General features: G+C 40.0%; 1 protein-coding gene across 22 annotated transcripts in view; it reads left to right on the top strand.

Annotated features, from left to right (window-relative positions):
* Positions 1–25,478, top strand: part of sei (seizure) — a 668,222-nt gene that overhangs the window by 279,292 nt on the left and 363,452 nt on the right. For all 22 annotated transcript variants that reach the window (XR_011391990.1, XR_011391991.1, XR_011391989.1 and 19 more), the window contains one exon: positions 19,086–19,261. Coding sequence is in view for 15 of the 22 variants with exons in the window: in XM_053786177.2 (XP_053642152.2) it covers positions 19,086–19,261 (176 nt within the window). In the remaining 7 variants the exon portion in view is untranslated. The remainder of the gene's footprint in view (positions 1–19,085; positions 19,262–25,478) is intronic.

The raw sequence follows: 25,478 nt of genomic DNA, 5'->3' as shown, positions 1-25,478 counted from the left end.
TCACTCAGAAACTCCCAGAGCGTTCAGACAAAAGAATATCCTCAAGGCTAATTTGTGTGTGCTGTGGAGGGCAAACAGTAAGGCATGGGTCACTAGGGACTTTTTCTATGACTGGTTACACTATGCATTTGCCCCCAGTGTGAAAGATTACCTAACTGAAAACAAATTAGACCTTAAGTGCCTCCTGGTGTTAGACAATGCCCCTGGTCATCCTACAGACGTGGCAGAGCGACTTTATGGGGACATGAGGTTCATTAAGGTGAAGTTTTTGCCTCCTAATACCACTCCTCTCCTGCAGCCCATGGACCAGCAGGTTATTGCAAACTTCAAAAAACTGTACACAAAAGCTCTGTTTGAAAGGTGCTTTGTAGTGACTTCAGAAACTCAACTGACTCTAAGAGAGTTTTGGAGAGATCACTTTAATATCCTCAATTGTGTAAACCTTATAGGTAAGGCTTGGGAGGGAGTGACTAAGAGGACCTTGAACTCTGCTTGGAAGAAACTGTGGCCAGAATGTGTAGACCAAAGGGATTTTGAAGGGTTTCAGGCTAACCCTGAGAGGAGTATGCCAGTTGAGGAATCCATTGTGGCATTGGGAAAGTCTTTGGGGTTGGAGGTTAGTGGGGATGATGTAGAAGAGTTGGTGGAGGAGGACAATGAAGAACTAACCACTGATGAGCTGCTAGATCAACTTCAACAGCAAGAGGCCAGACCTGAGGAAACTGGTTTGGAGGAGGGGAGAGAGAAATTGAAGAAGTTGCCTACTACAAAGATTAAGGAAATCTGTGCAATGTGGCTGAAAGTGCAAACCTTTATGGATGAAAATCACCCTCATACAGCTATTGCAAGCCGTGCTGGTGACTATTACACTGACAATGTTGTGAAACACTTTAGGGAAGTCATAAAGGAACGAGAGGTACAGGCCACTATGGACAGATATGTTGTGCGACAGAAGTCCAGTGACTCTGAAGCTGGTCCTAGTGGCATTAAAAGAAGAAGGGAAGTAACCCCAGAAAAGGACTTGACACCTCAAGTCTTAATGGAAGGGGATTCCCCTTCTAAACATTAAGACTCTCTCCTCCTCCCATCCCATCAATCATCACCAGATCTTCAATAAAGGTAAGTGTCATGTAATTGTGCATGCCTTTTTCAGTTTGTGTGTATTAAAATTAATATTTCATGTGGTAAAAATGTTTTTTTTTCATACTTTGGGGTGTCTTGCACGGATTAATTTGATTTCCATTATTTCTTATGGGGAAAATTCATTCGCATAACGATAATTTCGCATAACAATGAGCTCTCATGAACGGATTAATATCGTTATGCGGCCCCGCTTTACGGCATTTCACCTTACGGCGTTCCGCTGATATGGCGATGTCAAATTATGACTAAAATTTGCTATACGGCAAGCAGTCTTTTAAATACGGTGCCCCCCACCCGGTTTGTTTACATTTTCCGTGACCACATCTATTATGTCAGGAAACTTTCCAAAATTTCAAGTGTTTTAAAGTTACTGCATATTTTATATGTACTCTGATAATTATACTTATGTGTACCTGTACTTAAATATACTTACACACTGTGCTGGTGTGCACGTACACATTAAAATCGCTAAGTCTATCTCTACTCATGATGCCAATACAGTGGACCCCCGGTTCCCGATGCTATCGGTATCCGATAAATCTGGTTGCCGATGCATTTGATCGAAAAAATTTTGTCTCGCTTCCCGATACAAAACCCGGTATGCGATACGATTCATACGAGACGTGTCCATGTGTGGCCTGAACTGCCCGGTGTGTGCCAGTGTTTACAAGCCAGCCAGTGTGCCCGCATCTAAGGATACATTCGGTACATTCCATATTATCCATATTATCACTGTTTTTGGTGCCTGTTTCTGCAAAATAAGTAACCATGGGCCCCAAGAAAGCTTCTAGTGCCAACCCATCGAGAAAAAAGGTGCTAATGACTATTGAAATAAAGAAAGAGATAATTGCAAAGTACGAAAGTGGAGTGTGTGTGTCGGAGTGCATGATGATTTGGTAAAAAAAATTGCCTGCAACTAGTGGTGATGTGAGTGAATTTAAGGCCAGCAAAGGTTGGTTTGAAAGATTTAAGAATCGTAGTGGCATGCACAGTGTGTTAAGGCATGGTGAGGCTGCCAGTTCAAGTCCTAATGGAAGGAGATTCCCCTTCCAAACACTAACACCATCCACACTCTCCCCTCCTTCCATCCCATCAATCATCACCAGATCTTCATTAAAGGTAAGTATCAATTATTCTATTGTCATTAATCTATTGTTATTGTTGTTATTGTAATTATTCTTTTGCATTAAACTTAATACTTCATGTGGTAAAAGTTTTTTTTTTCATATTTTTGGGTGTCTTGCATGGATTAATTTGATTTCCATTATTTCTTATGGGGAAAATTTATTCGCTTTCCGATAATTTTGCTTTACGATGAGCTCTTAGGAACGGATTAATTTCGTGAAGCAGGGGTCCACTGTACTACGTAATAATAATCACTCTTGGGCACACTGAATGTCTTATTTTTCATCAATATAGGCATTTTCATTAATCCATCTATGATATTTTCCTCAAAATTATATATGAAACCCATTACGTAGCATATAAACATGATACATACACTCAGAATAAAAATTGATGTAAATATGAGATTTGTTTACAAAGCAGCTGTGTAGGTAGTGTCGGAAGAATTACGTTTTCTCTAGTCAAACACTGGGGGGTAACTGTAGAAAAATATTCTTTTCGTATGCCTTTACTCCTTGTATAGCAGTTCACGACCCTTGTGGGTTTAGTGCTTTTTATAATAAATAATAATAATAATAATAATAATAATAATAATAATTATTATTATTATTATTATTATTATTATTATTATTATTAATATTAATAATAATATTATTATTATTAATATTATTATCTTCATTCACTCTCATAGACACCATGTCCAGCCCTTCTAGGGCAGGGTAGGTGCCTGAGCCCGAGCTTGCAGCTCACAAGACTGCCATTCCCATTAGCCCCCTTGGGGCGGGGATGGCAGACCAGAGAGGCCTAGCTTGTGGCTAGCCCTGGGGACAGTTGGTCCCAAAGATGAGGAGGTACTTGTGCCTCCTCCCATGGGAGACTTAGGTCTCAGACTCTCCCTAAAGAGGGAGCCAAGGCCGGGCCACCACTTGGAAAAGGCCCGGGCCGGAAGAATGCCTGCGAATCTTTAATAATAATAATAATAATAATAAATCATTCACTCTAAAAATGGTGTGCTGCAGTTTGTTTATTCTGAACTAACTAGTACACAATGTAAGAGTATTTGCATTGAGGTAATTATTATTAAAATAAAAAAATATTGAGGTAAATGTTTTACAAACTCTTACAAATGGACGTGAATGAACTAAAAGTAGACACATATTAATACGCATTTCGCCTGACCAAGTGATCATCTACTACCTGTTCAGTTTGTGTTCTTACATTGTCTCGACTCTGTATCTAGTTCTCTCTCTCGTTTACTCTTTCATTAACTAGTTGGCTCTCATTGACGATGGCGTCTAAGGTTAGCTGTAATAAAAAGAGAAGTCGTAAGTCTCTTGCTTTAAGTGCCAGGTTAGATGATGATGGTGTGCCATTTTGATTTTATTCAATAAACACCCTGCCACTCACCTCTCACACATTAATATTTTAAGGTAAGTAATAAGTGTACTCAGTGTGTATCTTTCCTTTTATTGTGTTTTTAATGCCTATTTCTATTGCTAACTTAATATAAGTTAGTGTAAACTTGTTGTCTGGCATTTATTGCATATTTTATATGCTCTGATAATAATACTTGTGGAGCTGTGTGGTAGCCGGGTGGAGGGACAACATTACGTTTTCTCTGCTCAGCCATCAGAGAAAACGTGTATGAATCTGCGTTTGGCCCAGCCACTTCCCCACTCCGCTTTTGTTTACAATTTTCGGCATGAATTATTCATTGCTACTACCTTCGTTTATGATGGCATCTAAAGGTAGTTGTTAGAAATGATTAAATTCAGTGAACAAGGCATGTCGATGTTAATAATATGGCTCTGGGCCACAGTGTAGGTAGCCGGCAGGTGTAGCCCAGGCTACACCTACAGGCTACCTACACTGACTTTATACAAATAAATACTACTCACCTCTCTTCCTATATTAAGACTACACATATTTTAAGGTAAATAATGAGTGTACTGTATGTGCATTTTACCTCTCTGGGATGTTTTATGTATCGTATATTAAGTATGAGACAGGGAGCCAGTGTTACCTACACCTGGGCTACCTGCACTTGACTTCCTACAAATAAGTACTACTCACCTCTCTCCCTGCATTAAGATTACAAATACTTTAAGATAAGTAATGAATTTACTGTGACTGTATTTTACTTTGTGTGTTTTTAATGCCTAGTTCTATTACTAACTTAATATAATTTAGTGTAAACTTGTTGTCTGGCATTTATATGCATTTATAAATGGAAAAAATGGAGTTCTGCCTTCCGGCGATGTCTGCTTTCCGGCAACAGCCTGGAACCTAACCTGCCGTATAAGTGGGGCCCTACTGTATATATATAACACGGTCATAAGTCGAGTGATCGTAAGTTGAGCAGATCGTAAGTCGGATGGTAGGTGTATGTATATATATATATATATATATATATATATATATATATATATATATATATATATATATATATATATATATATATATACACACATACACCTACCATCCGACTTACGATCTGCTGAACTTACGACCACTCGACTTATGACCGTGTTTTTTTATGCCAAATTTCTGGGAAATAAACAACTATTTGTGTTGTACACAGTGTTTATCCTAAACCTTACAGTATAAAATACAGTACTAACAACATAAAAAGTAAAGTAAAACATGAAATACCAAAATAAAACAAAATAAAGTCATTACAAAAATGTTTTGTTGATATTCAGTAGTAAAGTTCGACTTACGACCATTTCGACTTACGACCGGTTTCTCGGAACCGAACTCGGTAGTAAGTCGGATGGTAGGTGTATATTTGAAATGCTCAGAGTCCACAGTACTTTCCCACGGAGCTAGACCCAAGATAAGTATGGGCGCTTAGCTGAAGCTAAGCGATGTTACCCCATACCCCCGGGCACAACACACACACACACACACACACACACACACACACACACACACACACACACACACACACACACACACACACACACACACACAGAGGTATGATAAAGCTCATGGTTCAGGGAGAGTGACCTAGTAGTGATCAGTGAAGAGGCTGGGCCAGGAGCTTGGACTCGACCCCTGCAACCTCAACTAGGTGAGTACACACACACACACACACACACACACACACACACACACACACACACACACACACACACACACACACACAGCCTCTCCTCTCTTAATGATGGAGTTCTGTTCCTAAGACCACATTGTTAAACGAATTCGTCGCTAAGTGAGGAGCATACAATAATGGTGGTAAGTTTGTGTCAATCATCTCTGATGTTGTTTTAATGTCACCTTTGCACCATTTATAACATTTCTAGTATATTTTTAAATGTGTATGCAGTAGTGTACTGTATATTGAAATAAACAGAATAGAGGAAATCAGCTCTTATATACATTATTTAAGTATGAATACTGGTCAGAGAGCCCAGTGTAAGTCCAAGGCATTGGTAAATGAATATACATTGCTAAGTGAGGGGAAACTGTATGTATATATATCTTCTTCCTTCTTTCAACGCACTGACCGTATCCCACCAAGGCAGGGTGGCCCAAAAGGAAAAATAAAAGTTTCTCCTTTTAAATTTAGTAATACAGTAATACTCCAGGTAAACTCCAGGAACCTCGGTTTTCGTCTTTAATTCATTCCAGAGTCTGACGAAAACCAAATTCAGTGAAAACTGAAGCAATGTTTCCCATAAGAAATAATGTAAACCCAATTAATCCGTTCCAGACACCCAAAAATATTAACAAAAAATGCATTTTATAGAGAATAACTATAGTTTTACATACAGAAAACAATGAGAAATAAATACAAAGCACTAACGAAATGGATAAATGAACATTTAAATCGCTTTTACCTTTATTGAATTACTCTTGCTGGTGTATGGAAGACGGCAAGGAGGGGAAAGCAAGGAGAGGTTATCTCTACCACCATCACTACCACCCTCTACCACCATCACTACTGTGAGGCAGAGGCAGCGGCAGCGGCAACAGGAACCTTGTCCTCTATTTTTACTTCTACCTGAGGTTCCCAGCAGCCCAGTGATGACCTAATCAAGACCCACATAACACTAACATGTGTGGATACCCAGAATGATATAAATCAACTGCAGAAATCACCCAAAAGTTCACAAATCATCAACTAATAGGACTCGTACTACCACCTCCTACCCCGCTGCCACTGAAGTGATACTCCACAACATTCACCCATCACCCATCGCCTACTATTCACCCGAAGCCACAGCCAATGGACAAGGGTCAGAGCAATAAAAGAAGATCCAGTAACCAGCTAAGGACTCCTAACATCAAAGGTGAGAGAAAAGATATTCTTAAACACTATTCATCAGTTCTCACCAAAGTAATAAAGAAAGCCAAACAACTATACTACTCCAGTAGATTCACAGACACTAGAGGAGATATAAAAAAGACCTGGAAAACACTCTCTCAGATTCTAGGGACCCACAAACTGAAAAAAAACAAGAATATTGTCCTAACTAAACCTAATGAAACACCACTACATCCCACTGACACAGCTAACAAGATAAACGGCTTCTTCTCAACCATAGGATCTAATCTCGCCAATAAAATCCCACATACCAATGCCCATGCCGGGGACTACCTAGATGGGAATTTCCCAAATTCCTTCTATCTTGCACCAACTGAGCCCTCGGAAGTCACCGAGATTATAAAGTCACTTAAAAACAACTCAGGGAATCTGTCTAATGTCCCACCATTACTGTACAAGCGAGTGGCCCATATCCTTTCGCATGCTATTTCATTACTTTTTAACAAGTCACTAGAAACTAGCACCTTCCCGAAACTACTCAAGATGGCAAGGGTTACACCAATACATAAAGGTGGTGACCCTACAGACTTAAACAACTATAGGCCAATATCAAACTTACCATTGCTATCCAAAATCTTTGAGAAACTCGTGCACAGGAGACTATATTCATTTATAACAGCACAAAACATACTCAACCCCTGCCAATTTGGATTCAGGAAAAATAAAAGCACTAATGATGCAATCATAAAAATGCTAGATCTGCTTTACACAACATTGGAAAATAAGGAATATCCACTAGGAATTTTTATTGACCTAAGAAAAGCTTTTGACACAGTAGACCACGACATCCTACTCCACAAACTTGACCATTACGGTATAAGAGGCCATGCGCTTGCTTATTTCAAATCTTACCTTACTAATAGGTATCAGTATGTCACCATTAAAGACACAGCATCAACAACACGGCCACTTGATACTGGAGTTCCCCAGGGAAGTGTCCTTGGTCCCCTGCTCTTCCTCATATACATCAATGATCTTCCAAACGTATCCCAACACCTGAAACCCATTCTCTTTGCTGACGACACGACTTATGTCATCTCTCACCCTAATCTTGCCACCCTCAACACTATTGTTAACGAGGAGCTGATCAAAATATCGACTTGGATGACAGCCAATAAACTTATGTTTAACACTGACAAAACCTACTATATTATGTTTGGTAGCAGAGCAGGAGATGCACAAATTAACATTAAGATCGACAACACTCTAATTACCAGACATAATGAGGGCAAATTCCTAGGCCTATACCTTGACAACAACCTGAATTTTAGCACCCATATCCAACACATAACCAAAAAAGTATCCAAAACGGTTGAGATCCTCTCCAAGATACGATACTACGTGCCGCAAAATGCCCTTCTCACACTATACCACTCACTTATTTATCCATACCTCACCTATGCTATTTGTGCTTGGGGATCAACTGCAGCAACACACCTAAAGCCAATAATAACCCAACAAAAAGCTGCAGTAAGAATAATCACTAAATCCCATCCCTGGCAACACCCCCCCCCCCCCCCCCCCCACTCTTCATAGATCTAAACTTACTCCCTGTTCAGTACATCCACACTTACTACTGTGCAATCTACATCTACAGGACCTTAAACTCCAATATCAACCTTGACCTAAAATGCCTTCTTGATAGTTGTGACAGAACCCACAGGCATAACACCAGACACAAACATCTCTACGACATTCCCCGTGTCCAAGTAAACCTTTACACAAATTCAATGTATGTCAAAGGCCCTAAAATCTGGAACACCCTACCTGAGAACTCTAGAACTGCAGACACATTCATCACCTTCAAAACTACCATTAGAAAACATCTTATCTCCCTGATACACCCCATCAACTAACTACACGAATACCACCTGGTGGTTCACACTTACACTCACTCACCCATTTGACCATAAACAGAAATATTAATCTCAATCTTAAAATAATGAATCCTATGATACTCCAATACTGAAACTATGTACTGTGCCAAAACAAAAGCATTCACATTGCTAAACTCACAAACTAGTATTTAGTCACTTAGCCATAATACCAACTTACCTCATAATTTGTAATATTTTAAAATAAAGAATTAAACTAAGTCTGCCCGAAATGCCTAGCCATGCTAGGCGTTCTAGTGGTACACTCTGTAATCATTATTTAACTACATGTAAACCACACAACAACCAAATTCTGTAAATTCAACATTGTAATCTTTATAGAGAATAAACTTTGAATTGAATTGAATTGAAGATAACTCCTTCCCAGTATTTGATGTCAAGATCTTTATAGAGAATAAACTTTGAATTGAATTGAATTGAAGATAACTCCTTCCCAGTATTTGATGTCAAGAAGATCACCGACCCAGAAATAGCTAAACTCTTTACGATTCAGAACCAAACGATCACCAAACTAACTCAAGAAATGCAGGAACTAAAAGCTAGCAATGCAGATTACCTCAACAAGGTCACTGCTCTTGAACATAAACTAGACACTCTGGAACAAAAAAGCAACACCCACACCCAGTCCCTAGACACCATCAACACTCTAAAAGACCAAGTCACCCTACTTACTACCAACATTACAGAGGAAAGATCAAGAGTGGACCAACAACTTGCCAATGTCATAACCAACTTCCAAGACCATAATGACCAACAGCAGCTATCTGACGCTGTTGTAGTTAACAGCAAACATCTCCCACCCACAGTCACCCAAGAAACCTGCATGGAGACCACCCTGCAGCTTATCAAGGACCACCTTTGCCTTAACATACGTAGTGATGACCTAAAGGATTGCAAACTGATGGGCTACCAAGCAGGTAAAAAAACAGTGCTGTTAAAATTCCAAACTAGCCTACAAAGAAACAACCTACTAAAAACATCTATTTCTATGAAAACTGATGTTTACGTCAATGAGTGCCTTACCAAAACAAGACAAAACCTTCTTTATCGGCTAAGAAAATTACGCTATGCCCAAAAAATCCACCAGTGCTTTGTGAGGGATGGAAAAATCACAGTTAGGAAACAGCCCACTGGGAAGAGATACTTCATCTCTATAGAACATGACCTTAAAACATTCCTAAGTGAGGCTGGACTAACAGAATCAGAGTAAAGTGCAGATAATACCCACAGTCCACCGTTAGTGTTATATTGTCATAAATTTGTGCCCCCTAAAATTCTAATACCCCAACTACTTTTGATTGTCATTGTTGTATTCAGCGACCATTCTACCTCATAGTCTTAATTGTGTTTAATATCTACAGAATCTATCTTCTTTATTACAACTTACCACATCACTGTTCTATCTTATTTTATTATAAACTAACCATAACTTGTCCTCAATAATTCTACCTCACTTTAAGAAATACTCAATTTCCCAATTTTACTCTAAAATCCCTATTATTGCCCAATTTTGCTTTAAACTATATTGATCAAACTTATTGTAAACTTCTTTTATTGACCATTTTTATTCTATACTTTTTTAAACTAGTATTTTCAAATACAACTTTTATATTATCCTGTCTACCATCTTACTAGCATATTATAACCAAGTCATTGCCATTTTTATTTTTTTCATTTTTTTTTTTTATTCTTTTGCTACCTTAACTTGTGTATTTTATCTTATCAATTTAAATCTAGTTATACTCTAATTCTTGTAAACAACTTATATAAAACCTTAGTGCAATTACAATTGAGAGTCTTGTGCCATTTTTATATTATTAGATTGAACTCAGTTGTACTATAGCTCATTGTAGCTCAGTACATAGTCAATACCAAATTCATTATATTAGACCATAATGCAATTACTAGTGAGAGACTGGTGCTATTTTTAATGTGTATTTTTATATTATTAGATTAAACCTAGTTGTACTATAGCTCATTCTAGCTCAAAACTTAGACTCCACAAAAGTCATTATATTAGACCTTAGTGCAATTGCAAGTGAGAGTTTTGTTCTATTTTTAATTTGTATTTTTATATTACTAGTTTATACCTAGTTGTACTTTAGTTCATTCCAGCACAACACATAGACAACATCGACTTCATTATGTGTAGTAGTGACTATACTCTATATGACCAAAATACTCTAGCTATATACTTGTCCAAACTTCCCACCACTACAGATATCAGTACTAGAACTCAACACACAACTCAGGATATAAATAACCATAATTTAAACCTAGAAGATGATTGATCACATTGACCCTGATCTAAACCTACATAATCTGACACCCAATCAAAACCTATTGGAAACTAACTGGCTTTATTACACAGCATCACAAGCCAGCACTATCCTAAACAATGCTAAAAGTCTATCAGTACTTAACTACAACATCAGGTCCTTAAGCAAACACTATGATGACCTCCTGGCACTCCTTGAATCACTAAAGACACCCTTCTCCTGCATTATTCTTACTGAGACCTGGCTTAAGCAGGACACAATAGATATCTACCCTCTACCAGGATACACTGCAATTCACAACTGCAAACCAAACCAAGTTGGGGGTGGTATTGCAATCTATTACTCTAACCAGTTATCTTGTATTAGCACCACTTGCTTTAGTGATGAATATGGTGAATACATTTTTGCTAATTTTACTGTAAAAAACCTTAAGGCACCTATAACAATCGGTGCCATTTACCATATACCTCACAAAAACATCAAAAATTTCATTGAGAAATTAAAGTCACTAATATCAAACAGACAAATGAATAAGCACCACCTTCTCTTAGCTGGAGACTTCAACATCAACCTTGGCCTACTAGATGATCAGCCTGTAACTGATTTCATCAACAATGTGAACAACACACTTCTCATACCAACAATAACTAAACCAACCAGGCTCACTGAGACAAGTGCAACCATAATAGACCACATATGGACCAATATACTAGCCCCCCTTAAATCAGGGATAATCACAGATAGCACTACAGACCACTACCCTACCTTCCTCCTGACAAACAGTAAACCACCACTTGAATACAACAAAGTCTCATTTAGACTCCATGACGAGGCCTCAATAAGGAAGTTCACAGCTGACCTAGAGACTGTTGACTGGCCTACAGAATTCTCCAAGGCCAATGGTATTGATGACTGGACAGACATTTTTCTCAACAAATTACTTAGACTATACAACAAACATTGTCCTATAAAAACGAAACAGATGACAAACAAATGGCTTGGTTGCCCATGGCTAACCAGCACCATTCTGAAATCCATTGATAAGAAACACCAGTATGAAAAGCAATATAGACAGGGCTTAATACACAAAGATATTCTTAAACATTATTCATCAGTTCTCACCAAAGTAATAAAGAAAGCCAAACAACTATACTACTCCAGTAGATTCACAGACACTAGAGGAGATATAAAAAAGACCTGGAAAACACTCTCTCAGATTCTAGGGACCCACAAACTGAAAAAAACCAAGAATATTGTCCTAACTAAACCTAATGAAACACCACTACATCCCACTGACACAGCTAACAAGATAAACGACTTCTTCTCAACCATAGGATCTAATCTCACCAATAAAATCCCACATACCAGTGCCCATGCCGGGGACTACCTAGATGGGAATTTCCCAAATTCCTTCTATCTTGCACCAACTGAGCCAACGGAAGTCACTGAGATTATAAAGTCACTTAAAAATAACTCAGGGAATCTGTCTCATGTCCCACCACTACTGTACAAGCAAGCGGCCCATGTCCTTTCACATGCTATTTCATTACTCTTTAACAAGTCACTAGAAACTAGCACCTTCCCGAAACTACTCAAGATGGCAAGGGTTACACCAATACATAAAGGTGGTGACCCTACAGACTTAAACAACTATAGGCCAATATCAAACTTACCATTGCTATCCAAAATCTTTGAGAAACTCGTGCACAGGAGACTATATTCATTTATAACTTCAAATTCAAATTCAAACTTTATTCTCTATAAGTATTACAATGCTGAGTTTACAGAATTTGGTTATTGTGTGGTTTACATGTAGTAAAATAATAATTACAGAGTGTACCACTAGAACGCCTAGCATGGCTAGGCATTTCGGGCAGACTTATATTAAATCTTAGGTTTAAAATGTTACAAAATTATGAGATAAGTTGGTATTATGGCTTAGTGACTAAATACTAGTTGTGAGTTTAGCAATGTGAATGCTTTTGTTTTGGCACTATACGTAGTTTCAGTATTAGAGTATCACAGGCCAACTTATGACTAGTTAAGATTCATTATTTTGAGATTGAGATTGATATTTCTATTTATGGTCAAATGGGTGAGTGAGTGTAAGTGTGAACCACCAGGTGGTATTCGTATTATTAGTTGACAGGGTGACTCAGGGAGATAAGATGTTTTCTGATGGTAGTTTTGAAGGTGATGAATGTGTCTTCAGTTTTGGAATTTTCAGGTAGGGTGTTCCAGATTTTAGGGCCTTTGACATACATTGAATTTTTGTAAAGGTTTAGTCGGACACGGGGAATATCATAGAGATGTTTGTGTCTGGTGTTGTGCCTGTGGGTTCTGTCACAACTATCAAGAAAGCATTTTAGGTCAAGGTTAATATTGGAATTTAAGGTCCTGTAGATGTAGATTGCACAGTAGTAAGTGTGGATGTACTGAACAGGGAGTAAGTTTAGATCTGTGAAGAGTGGGGGGGTGTGTTGTCAGGGATGGGATTTAGTGATTATTCTTACTGCGGCTTTTTGTTGGGTTATTATTGGCTTTAGGTGTGTTGCTGCAGTTGAACCCCAAGCACAGATAGCATAGGTGAGGTATGGATATATAAGTGAATGGTATAGTGTGAGAAGGGCAGTTTGCGGCACGTAGTATCGTATCTTGGAGAGGATCCCAACCGTTTTGGATACTTTTTTGCTTATGTGTTGGATATGGGTGCTGAAGTTCAGGTTGTTGTCGAGGTATAGGCCTAGGAATTTGCCCTCATTATGCCTGGTAATTAGAGTGTTGTCGATCTTAATGTTAATTTGCGCATCTCCTGCTCTGCTACCAAACATAATGTAGTAGGTTTTGTCAACGTTAAGCGTAAGTTTATTGGCTGTCATCCAAGTCGATATTTTGATCAACTCCTCATTAACAATGGTGTTGAGGGTTGCAAGATTAGGGTGAGAGATGACATAAGTCGTGTCGTCAGCAAAGAGAATTGGGTTCAGGTGTTGGGATACGTTTGGAAGATCATTGATGTATATGAGGAAGAGCAGGGGACCAAGGACACTTCCCTGGGGAACTCCAGTATCAAGTGGCTGTGTTGTTGATGCTGTGTCTTTAATGGTGACATACTGATACCTATTAGTAAGGTAAGATTTGAAATATGCAAGCGCATGGCCTCTTATACCATAATGGTCAAGTTTGTGGAGTAGGATGCCGTCTCCAGGTAAACTCCAGGTTGGAGGATTCCGTGGACGTGAAGGCTTTGCCAGGTCTACTGTGTCAAAAGCTTTTCTTAGGTCAATAAAAATTCCTAGTGGATATTCCTTATTTTCCAGTGCTGTGTAAAGCAGATCTAGCATTTTTATAATTGAATCGTTAGTGCTTTTATTTTTCCTGAATCCAAATTGGCAGGGGTTGAGTATGTTTTGTGACGTTATAAATGAATATAGTCTCCTGTGCACGAGTTTCTCAAACATTTTGGATAGCAATGGTAAGTTTGATATTGGCCTATAGTTGTTTAAATCTGTAGGGTCACCAACTTTATGTATTGGTGTAACCCTTGCCGTCTTGAGTAGTTTCGGGAAGGTGCTAGCTTCTAGTGACTTGTTAAAAAGCAATGAGATAGTATGCGAGAAGACATGGGCCACTCTCTTGTACAATAATGGTGGAACATGAGACAGATTCCCTGAGTTATTTTTAAGTGACTTTATAATCTTGTTGACTTCCGTGGGCTCAGTTGGAGCAAGATAGAAGGAATTTGGGAAATTCCCATCTAGGTAGTCCCCGGCATGGGCATTGGTACGTGGGATTTTATTGGCGAGATTAGAACCTATGGTTGAGAAGAAGTCGTTTATCTTGTTAGCTGTGTCGGTGGGTTGCAGTGGTGTTTCATTAGGTTTAGTTAGGACAATATTCTTGTTTTTTTTCAGTTTGTGGGTCCCTAGAATCTGAGAGAGTGTTTTCCAGGTCTTTTTTATATCTCCTCTTGTGTCAGTGAATCTACTGGAGTAGTATAGTTGTTTGGCTTTCTTTATTACTTTGGTGAGGACTGATGAATAGTGTTTAAGAATATCTTTGTGTATTAAGCTCTGTCTATATTGCTTTTCATATTGGTGTTTCTTATCAATGGATTTCAGAATGGTGCTGGTTGGCCATGGGCAACCAAGTCGTTTGTTTGCGATCTGTTTCGTTTTGATAGGACAATGTTTGTTGTATAGTCAAAGTAGTTTGTTAAGAAAAATGTCTGTCCAGTCGTCAATACCATTAGCCTTGGAGAATTCTGTAGGCCAGTCAACAATCTCTAGGTCAGCTGTGAACTTCCTTATTGAGGCCTCATCATGGAGTCTAAATGAGACTTTGTTGTATTCAAGTGGTGGTTTACTAATGTTTGTCAAGAGGAAGGTAGGGTAGTGGTCTGTAGTGCTATCTGTGATTATCCCTGATTTAAGGGGGGCTAGTATATTGGTCCATATGTGGTCTATTATGGTTGCACTTGTTTCAGTGAGCCTGGTTGGTTTAGTTATTGTTGGTATGAGAAGTGTGTTGTTCATATTGTTGATGAAATCAGTTACAGGCTGATCATCTAGTAGGCCAAGGTTGATGTTGAAGTCTCCAGCTAAGAGAAGGTGGTGCTTATTTATTTGTCTGTTTGTTATTAGTGCCTTTAATTTCTCACTGAAGTTTGGGATGTTAGTGTGGGGTATCCGGTAAATGGCACTGATTGTTATAGGCGTCTTAAGGTTTTTTACAGTAAAATTAGCAAAAATGTATTCTCCATATTCATCACTAAAGCAAGTGGTGCTGATACAAGATAATTGGTTCGAGTAATAGATTGCAATACCACCCCCAACTTGGTATGGTCTGCAGTTGTGGATTGCTGTGTATTCTGGTAGAGGGTAGATATCTATTGTGTCCTGTTTTAGCCAGGTCTCGGTAAGAATAATGCAGGAGAAGGGTGTCTTTAGTCATTCAAGGAGTGCCAGGAGTTCATCATAGTGTTTGCTTAAGGACCTGATGTTGTAGTTAAGTACTGATAGACTTTTATCATTGTTTAGGATAGTGCTGGCTTGTGATGCTGTGTAGTAAAGGCAGTTACTTTCCAATAGGTTTTGATTGTGTGTCAGATTATGTAGGTTTAGATCAGGGTCAACGTGATCAATCATCTTCTAGGTTCAAATTATGGTTATTTATATCCTGAGTTGTGTGTTGAGTTTTAGTACTGATATCTGTAGTGGTGGGAAGTTTGGACAAGTATATAGCTATAGCATTTTGGTCATGTAGAGTATAGTCACTAATACTCATAATGAAGTTGGTGTTGTCTATGTGTTGTGCTGGAATGAGCTAAAGTACAACTAGGTATAACGGCACAAAACATACTCAATCCCTGCCAATTTGGATTCAGGAAAAATAAAAGCACTAATGATGCAATCATAAAAATGCTAGATCTGCTTTACACAGCATTGGAAAATAAGGAATATCCACTAGGAATTTTTATTGACCTAAGAAAAGCTTTTGACACAGTAGACCACGACATCCTACTCCACTAACTTGACCATTACGGTATAAGAGGCCATGCTCTTGCTTATTTCAAATCTTACCTTACTAATAGGTATCAGTATGTCACCATTAAAGACACAGCATCAACAACACGGCCACTTGATACTGGAGTTCCCCAGGGAAGTGTCCTTGGTCCCCTGCTCTTCCTCATATACATCAATGATCTTCCTAACGTATCCCAACACCTGAAACCCATTCTCTTTGCTGACGACACTACTTATGTCATCTCTCACCCTAATCTTGCCACCCTCAACACTATTGTTAAAGAGGAGCTGATCAAAATATCGACTTGGATGACAGCCAATAAACTTACGCTTAACACTGACAAAACCTGCTATATTATGTTTGGTAGCAGAGCAGGAGATGCACAAATTAACATTAAGATCGACAACACTCTAATTACCAGACATAATGAGGGCAAATTCCTAGGCCTATACTTTGACAACAACCTGAATTTCAGCACCCATATCCAACACATAACCAAAAAAGTATCCAAAATGGTTGGGATCCTCTCCAAGATACGATACTACGTGCTGCAAAATGCCCTTCTCACACTATACCACTCACTTATTTATCCATACCTCACCTATGCTATTTGTGCTTGGGGATCAACTGCAGCAACACACCTAAAGCCAATAATAACCCAACAAAAAGCTGCAGTAAGAATAATCACTAAATCCCATCCCTGGCAACACCCCCCCCCACTCTTCATAGATCTAAACTTACTCCCTGTTCAGTACATCCACACTTACTACTGTGCAATCTACATCTACAGGACCTTTAACTCCGATATCAACCTTGACCTAAAATGCTTTCTTGACAGTTGTGACAGAACCCACAGGCATAGCACCAGACACAAACATCTCTACGACATTCCCCGTGTCCGACTAAACCTTTACAAAAATTCAATGTATGTCAAAGGCCCTAAAATCTGGAACACCCTACCTGAGAACTCTAGAATTGCAGACACATTCATCACCTTCAAAACTACCATTAGAAAACATCTTATCTCCCTGATACACCCCATCAACTAACTACACGAATACCACCTGGTGGTTCACACTTACACTCACCCATTTGACCATAAACAGAAATATTAACCTCAATCTTAAAATAATGAATCTTGTGATACTCCAATACTGAAACTATGTACTGTGCCAAAACAAAAGCATTCACATTGCTAAACTCACAAACTAGTATTTAGTCAGCCATAATACCAACTTACCTTATAATTTGTAATATTTTAAAATTAAGAATTAAACTAAGTCTGCCCGAAATGCCTAGCCATGCTAGGTGTTCTAGTGGTACACTCTGTAATCATTATTTAACTACATGTAAACCACACAATAACCAAATTCTGTAAACTCAGCATTGTAATCTTTATAGAGAATAAACTTTGAATTTGAATTTGAATTTGAATCACTACCACCCTCTACTACCATCACTACCACCCTCTACAACCATCACTACCACCCTCTACCACCATCACTTCCACTCTCTACCACAATCATTACCACCCTCTACCACCATCACAACCACTACTAAACTCTACCACCATCAGTACCACCCTCTACCACCACTGAATTCTATCGTGTTTCTTGCCTTCTTTTTCATTGGGCTGGCACTCGGAACTTTCTTTGGCCCCATGGCAGCTTATTTAGCAATCGCACTCAATAAATAAGCACAATAAACAATGGATTATTATGAGATGTTTCATATGAATGCACAGGGTAATGTTCACTCGACGAGAAACAAAGCCAGACTGACTCAGAATGCATGCGTGAGATGCTTTGTGTGGGCGTGAGCAAATAGACATGTTTGGTATGGCGGACGAAAATGAAGTTGATGAACGAAAGCTGGGACAATATTTGGACGAAAAAAGTTGTTGAAAACTGAATTCAACGAAAACCAGGGCAAATGAAAACCAAGGTTCCACTGCATATACAGGAGAAGGGGTTACTAGTATCTGGCTCCCAGCATTTTAGTTACAGTAGTATGAGCGCATAATTTGCACATTAAGTAAGTTCAAGTTGTTGAAGAGTGGGCGAATGTGTTGTTTGGCACTGGAATGGGTGATAGTCTGCATCATGCCTTTACAGGAGGATTGGGTTTGTACTGCTCTTAGGTTTCCAACCCTGTACAGTAAGCAAAAATTGTTAGCAGATGGAAAAATGTGTTTTTTCATTATTGAATGCATCTAAAATGCCTGATAATGTGTTTACACTATCATATATTATGCATTCAATACAACTAGGCATAATAAAAACTTAATACACAGTACATAAAATAATTACCTTAAATTATGATGCCAGTCGCCCTTCCCATACACAACTGTTGTGCGACAATGGTGGAAAAGCAGTAAAAGCACCGAATATAATGAACAGTGGCTCAATTGAAAGCCTCCTGTATTCACTATAGGCTGAGAGCTATTGTCATATCTTTACCTTGTTGCAAATTCCAGCCTTAATCTAAGGTATGTAGCACACATCAGTTGGCTAACACATAGGTACCCATTTATTGCTTGGCAAGCAGGAAAAACATTGATAAAAAAAATTGGTTGCTCCTGTCTCCCTGTCTCCATCTGCCCCTTCAGTGAACCTGGGTATTTCACTTGCAAGCCAAAATATAATATCACTGAACTTCAGTGATCCATATCTTTAATTGCTCTTTCCAACATTTGCATGATTCATATGGACAACAGTAATCATAAAGAACACATTACACTAACAAAGTTCTCATTTTGTTATGACCCCCTTCTGTTGTCTCTTGCAGTTGACATAATGTTCATGGTTGACATTGTCATCAACTTTCGCACCACCTATGTCAACCATAATGATGAGGTAGTGTCACACCCAGGCAAGATAGCTCTCCATTACCTTCGTGGGTGGTTCCTCATTGATGTCGTTGCAGCTATTCCCTTCGATTTACTCCTTGTCACAGACTCTGAGGTGAGTTTTTATCCACATTACTATCAACAGTAAGACAGTGCAGTATGATCTGCATAATCCTGATATGCATTTGTATCTGGACATAATTTTATTCTCTCTCATTGCCCAGCGAACTAATCATAACTTATGTATTTCCTGATCCTTTTCTCATGGATTGAGAAAAAGTTACCACCCCATAGATAATATTTAGGCCTCTTCAAGGTAATCTAATGGCTTTAGAAATATTGTATTCAAATATTATTTCTCTCTCTTTTTTTCTGCCATTTTATTTTATATTTTCATCAACTGACTCATTTTATTACTCTTGATATCCTTGGCATATTCCTGAACATCTATAAACACTTAGTTCATATAAGAGCTAAAAAATGCCTAATAATTTACAAGATGAATTAATTTTCTTTACCTAAATGAATTCAAATGATAAACTTAAAAAAAATTGTGAGTAATATATTTTTCTGAAGCAGTTTTTAATTAACTCCTTAAATTGTCATCAAGCTTTTATGTATAACCATCCAATAGTACTTCATTACTTCCTCATTTGTTTTTTAATTCTCTTCAAGTTAAGTTACAATTTAGAATAACTTTTTAATTTAATGTCTTAAACCTAAGGTTCAGTTTTTGCTAACATTTGTAGTAGGTACAGTATTATATAATTTTATATGTTCATTGTGTACTTCATTTACTATACATATATGATACTGTTAATATTAGTCAAAAAAATATTAGTCTTAGCCTAAGTATATCCAAAACACTTCGCATAACTAGGGGCTTTGTCTTATAAGAAATTCAGGTCTAATATTGTAACCCTAATGTATTTTTTGGAGATAAAGTTAATGAATCATTGTCATTATTACTGTCAATAGAAAGCAGTGGCTGTTAACCTTGGTGAGTGGGTTGCGCATCTTATGCCAGCTGCATGTATGCATACATACATGCACACACATGCATACATATAAACACACACATGTATACATACATACAGACACACATGTATACATACATATAAACACACATACATACAGATGGGACAGACATAATATCAGGAACTTCTGCATCAGGCACAGACAAGGGGCCTGGTGGGAGCAAAGAAGCTATACTGTATACGAGGGCCCTATCAGACCCACATGGGACCAAGGCAAAGACGAGGAGCACACTAGGAACAAATGAGAGGTCTGAAGACAATGAAGGGGCTATGATATATGCAGAGACTCTAACAGACACCTGCAGGGGCTAGGAACAGCTGAGCAGGAAAGACAGTCCACTGAGCATAGGGGCCTCAGCCAGGGAAGGGATTGAAGGAAGGAACGCTCCAATGGAAGGAGCTAAAACACATCAGAGGACATGTGGGAGACACAGTGGGAGGACGAAAGAGTGAGACCAGTTTTTGTCTATGGGCTCCAGGAAGTTGAAGGGGAAGCCTAAGATGAAAAAAAACAGGAGGAGAAAAAGTGATTGAAGGCGGCATGAAAGCAATAGGTGAGGGTGACATGACCCAGGTGGCAAATTTTCAGAGAATTGGGTCGTTTGAAAGGGGACAAAAACAGCCTCTCAAAGTAATTTTTAAGGCAGAATTAACTCGAACCACGATCCTGCAGGAGAAAGCATGACTGAGAGACAAACCAGAGTACCAGAGTGTGTACTTCGATCAAGACAGAACACAAGGATGATACTGAAACAGAATACAGAAATGAAAGGAGGAACAAGAGGAAATGACAAAGATGAACAGAAGAACCCAGATGCAGGTGGAAGGGCAAACACACCCTCCAGAAACATCCGCAGAAGGACTCCAACCACGACAACCCCAAGGCAACTGAACAATCTAAACCGACACTCACACACTGATCCCTCTGTCCCCACTCCCATACCACAAACCCCACCCTGACAGCAACCTCCTATGTGAACTCTCCCCCTACCCCCACTGCAACCCCCCATAGGCCCCTACCAGGGCTCCCGATCCCCCAACCCCAATCTTCTCCCAGGATCACAGTTTTAGAAAAGTTGAAGGTTTGGTACACGAACATGGATGGAATAACGAATAAGTATGGGGAGTGGCATGAAAGAATTGATGAGAAGTCCCCAGACATCATAGCAGTCACAGAAACTAAACTCACTGAGGCAATAACAGACACAATCTTCCCACCAGGATATCAGATCCTGAGGAAAGATAGAAGGAGAAGAGGGGGAGGAGGGGTTGCACTTCTCGTAAAAACCAATGGAGATTTGAGGAAATGGAAGGCATGGACGAGATTGGAGGAAGGGATTACATAATAGGTACACCAGTCTGGGGAACATAAGGTAGTCATTGCAGTGATATATAATCCACTACAGAACTGCAGGAGGCCAAGAGAGTAATATGAGGAGAGCAACAGAGCAATGGTGGACACACTGGCCAAGGTGGCAAGAAGAGCTCACTCGAGCAGAGCAAAGTTACTGGCTATGGGCGATTTCAACCACAGGGAGATCGACTGGGAAAACCTGGAGCCACATGGGGGCCCCGAAACATGGAGAGCCAAGATGATGGATGTGGTATACTGGAAAGCCTCATGCATCAACATGTTAAGGACACTACCAGAGAGAGAGGGGAGGATGAACCAGCAAGACTGGACCTCATGTTCACCCTGAGCAGTTCAGACATTGAGGACATCACATATGAGAGGCCCCTTGGAGCCAATGATCACATGGTTCTGTGTTTTGAATACATAGTAGAGTTACAAGTAGAGAGGGTAACAGGAGTTAAATGGGAAAAAGCCAAACTAAAAAAGGGGGGACTACACAGATATATGGAACTTCCTGCAGGAGGATCAGTGGGACATAGAATTGGCAGGAAAGTCAGTAAATTAAATGCTGGAATACGTAACAACAAAATGCAAAGAGGCAGAGGAAAGGTTTGTTCCCAAGGGCAACAGAAACAATGGGAAGACCAGAACGAGCCCCTGGTTTATCCAAAGGTGTAGGAGGCAAAAACTAAATGCACTAGAGAATGGAAAAAATACAGAAGGCAAAGAACCCAGGAAAATAAGGAGATTAGTCTAAGAGCCAGGAACGAATATGCACAGTTTAGGAGGGAGGCCCAGCGACATTACGAAAACAACATAGCATCAAAAATCAAGTCTGACCTGAAACTGCTGTATAGCCACATTAGGAGGAAGACAACAGTCAAAGACCAGATGATCAAGCTGAGGAAAGAAGGTGGGGAACTCACAAGAAATGATCAAGAGGTATGTGAGGACCTCAACATGAGATTCAAGGAAGTATTCACAGAAGAGATAGGAAGGGTTCTGGGAAGACAGCACAGAGGGGAACACCAACAAGGAATATACCAACAAGTGTTGGATAACATACACACAACTGAGGAGGAGGTGCAGAAGCTGCTAAGTGACCTTGATACCTCAAAGGCGATGGGACCGGACAACATCTCCCCATGGGTCCATAGAGAAGGAGCAGGGTTGCTGTGTGTGCCACTAACCACAATCTTCAGCACATCCCTTGAAACTGGGCAACTACCTGAGGCATAGAAGTAGGCAATTGTAGTCCCCATTTTTAAGAAAGGAGACAGAAATGAGGCACTAAACTACAGACCAGTGTCACTGACATGTATAGTAAGCAAAGTCCAGGAGAAAATTGTCAGGAGGAGAGTGGTAGAGCACCTGGAACAAAACAAGATTGTAAACGGCAACCAGCACAGATTCATGAAAGGCAAATCCTGTGTCATAAACCTACTGAAGTTTTATGACAAAGTAACAGTAGTAAGACACAAGAGAGAGCGGTGGGTTGATTGCATTTTCCTGGACTACAGGAAGGCCTTCGACACAGTTCCTCACAAGAGATTAGTGCAGAAGCTAGAGGATCAGGTGCGTATAACAGGAAGGGCACTGCAATGGATCAGAGAATACCTAACAGGGAGGCAACAACGAGTCATGGTACGTGATGAGGTATCACAGTGGGCACCTGTGACGAGCAGGTTCCCACAGGGTTCAGTCCTAGGATCAGTGCTATTTTTTGGCATATGTGAATGACATGATGGAAGGGATAGACTCTGAAGTGTCCCTGTTTACAGATGATGTGAAGTTAATGATGAGAATTGAATCAGATGAGGATCAGGCAGGACTACAAAGAAACCTGGACAGGCTGGACACGTAGTCCAGCAACTGGATTCTTGAATTCAGCCCTGCCAGATGCAAAGTCATGAAGATTGGGGAAGGGCAAAGAAGACCGCAGACAGAGTATAGGCTAGGTGGACAAAGACTGCAAACCTCACTCAAGGAGAAAGATCTTGGGGTGACCATAACACCGAGCACGTCTCCGGAGGCACACATCAACCAGATAACTGCTGCAGCATATGGGCACCTGGCAAATCTGAGAATAGCATTCTGATACCTTAGTAAGGAATCGTTCAAGATATTGTACACTGTGTACATCAGGCCCATACTGGAGTATGCAGCACCAGTTTGGAACTCACACCTGGTCAAGCACGTCAAGAAATTAAAGAAAGTACAAAGGTTTGCAACTAGACTAGTCACAGAACTAAGTGGATTGTACTATGAAGAAAGGTTAAGGGAAATCGGCCTGACGACACTGGAGGACAAGAGGGTCAGGGGAGATATGATAACAATGTATAAAATACTCCGTGGAATAGACAAGGTGGACAAAAACAGGATGTTCCAGAGATGGGACACAGAAACAAGAGGTCACAATTGGATGTTGAAGACTCAGATGAGTCAAAGGGATGTTAGGAAGTATTTCTTCAGTCATAGAGTTGTCAGGCAGTGGAATAGCCTAGAAAGTGATGTAGTGGAGGCAGGAACCATACATAGTTTTAAGACCAGGCTTGATAAAGCTCATGGAGCAGAGAGAGAGAGGACCCAGTAGTAATGAGTGAAGAGGCAGGGCCAGGAGCTATGAATCGACCCCTGCAACCACAAATAGGTGAGTACACACACACACACACAAGCAGAGGTATGATAAAGCTCACAGTTCAGGGAGAGCGACCTCGTAGCGACCAGTGAAGAGGCGGGGCCAGGAGCTTGGACTCGACCCCAGCAACTTCAACTAGGTGAGAACTAGGTGAGTGTACACACACACACACATACAACACACACAACACACACACACATAAACACACATACAACACGCACACACACACAAAAAAAAAAAAAAAAAAAAAAACACACACACAGGGCCAGGAGCTGAGTCTCGACCCCTGCAACCACAATTAGGTGAGTACACACACACACACACAGGGCCAGGAGCTGTGTCTCGACCCCTGCAACCACAATTAGGTGAATATATTTTTGTAAACCAAACTGAAGAATGTATGGGAAAAAATAGGGTTACATTCATTAGATCTCTTAAAATAGTCAACCAATTTTTTTTATACATCTCATAATTGCTAGAAAAATGATACTAATGTAAATGAAGGCCAATGTGGTGATGTGCATCAACATTCCCTCAACTGCATCTCTGCTAAAAGACATTAGCAGAGACATGACTGTTTGGTTGTCCTACTCATTGCAGCCCTATGGGAGTTGAAAAGGAGGGGTTATAGCAGAGGGTGTGTACACATGAAGGGTTAGAGAGGTTGGGGTGAGTGAATTTGGTGTGGGGATGGGGAACTAGGTGGTGAGGATTGGAATGCTGCTGTTGTGGGAGATAGAGACTGAATAGTGGAGGGGTGGGGGCAGGAGCTAGAGGCTGGTGTTGGGAGGATGCTGGGCAGTAAAGGGGTGTGGGGTGGAAAGAATGAGGCAGTGTAATGGTGACCAAGTGGGTGGCAGTGTTGGTGGCCCAGTGTTGATGGTGTGGGTGGCAGTGTTAGTGGCCCAGTGTCACTTATGGTGTGAGTGGCAGTGTTGGTGTCCCAGTGTTAGTGATTGTGTGGGTGAATGTTCAGCTGTTGATGTGGCTAGTAATGAGGGTGAGGGTGGTTACATGACTAGATGTGTGGGCTGTGAAAGCATGGGTGGTGTGAGTGAAAGCACGGGTAAGGAGTAGGAATGGTGCTGTGTGGGCTTGAAGTTGTGGTGGAGTGGTTTAGGCAAAAACATGGGTAATTTATGGGAATGGGGTCATGTGGGCGTGAAGCTCTAGGGGAGTTGTGTGGATGAAAGTTGTGATTGTCAGTGGCCTGCCATGAGTGGTAATTGGATGGTGGGTGGTGATATAATAATGGGTGGCTGGGTGGGTGGTGATTTGATGATAGGTGAGTGTGTGGTTGGTG

This window comes from Cherax quadricarinatus, chromosome 14, assembly GCF_038502225.1.
Source record: "Cherax quadricarinatus isolate ZL_2023a chromosome 14, ASM3850222v1, whole genome shotgun sequence".
NCBI classification, from domain to species: domain Eukaryota; kingdom Metazoa; phylum Arthropoda; class Malacostraca; order Decapoda; family Parastacidae; genus Cherax; species Cherax quadricarinatus.
This window is presented reverse-complemented; position numbering and strand designations above follow the sequence as displayed.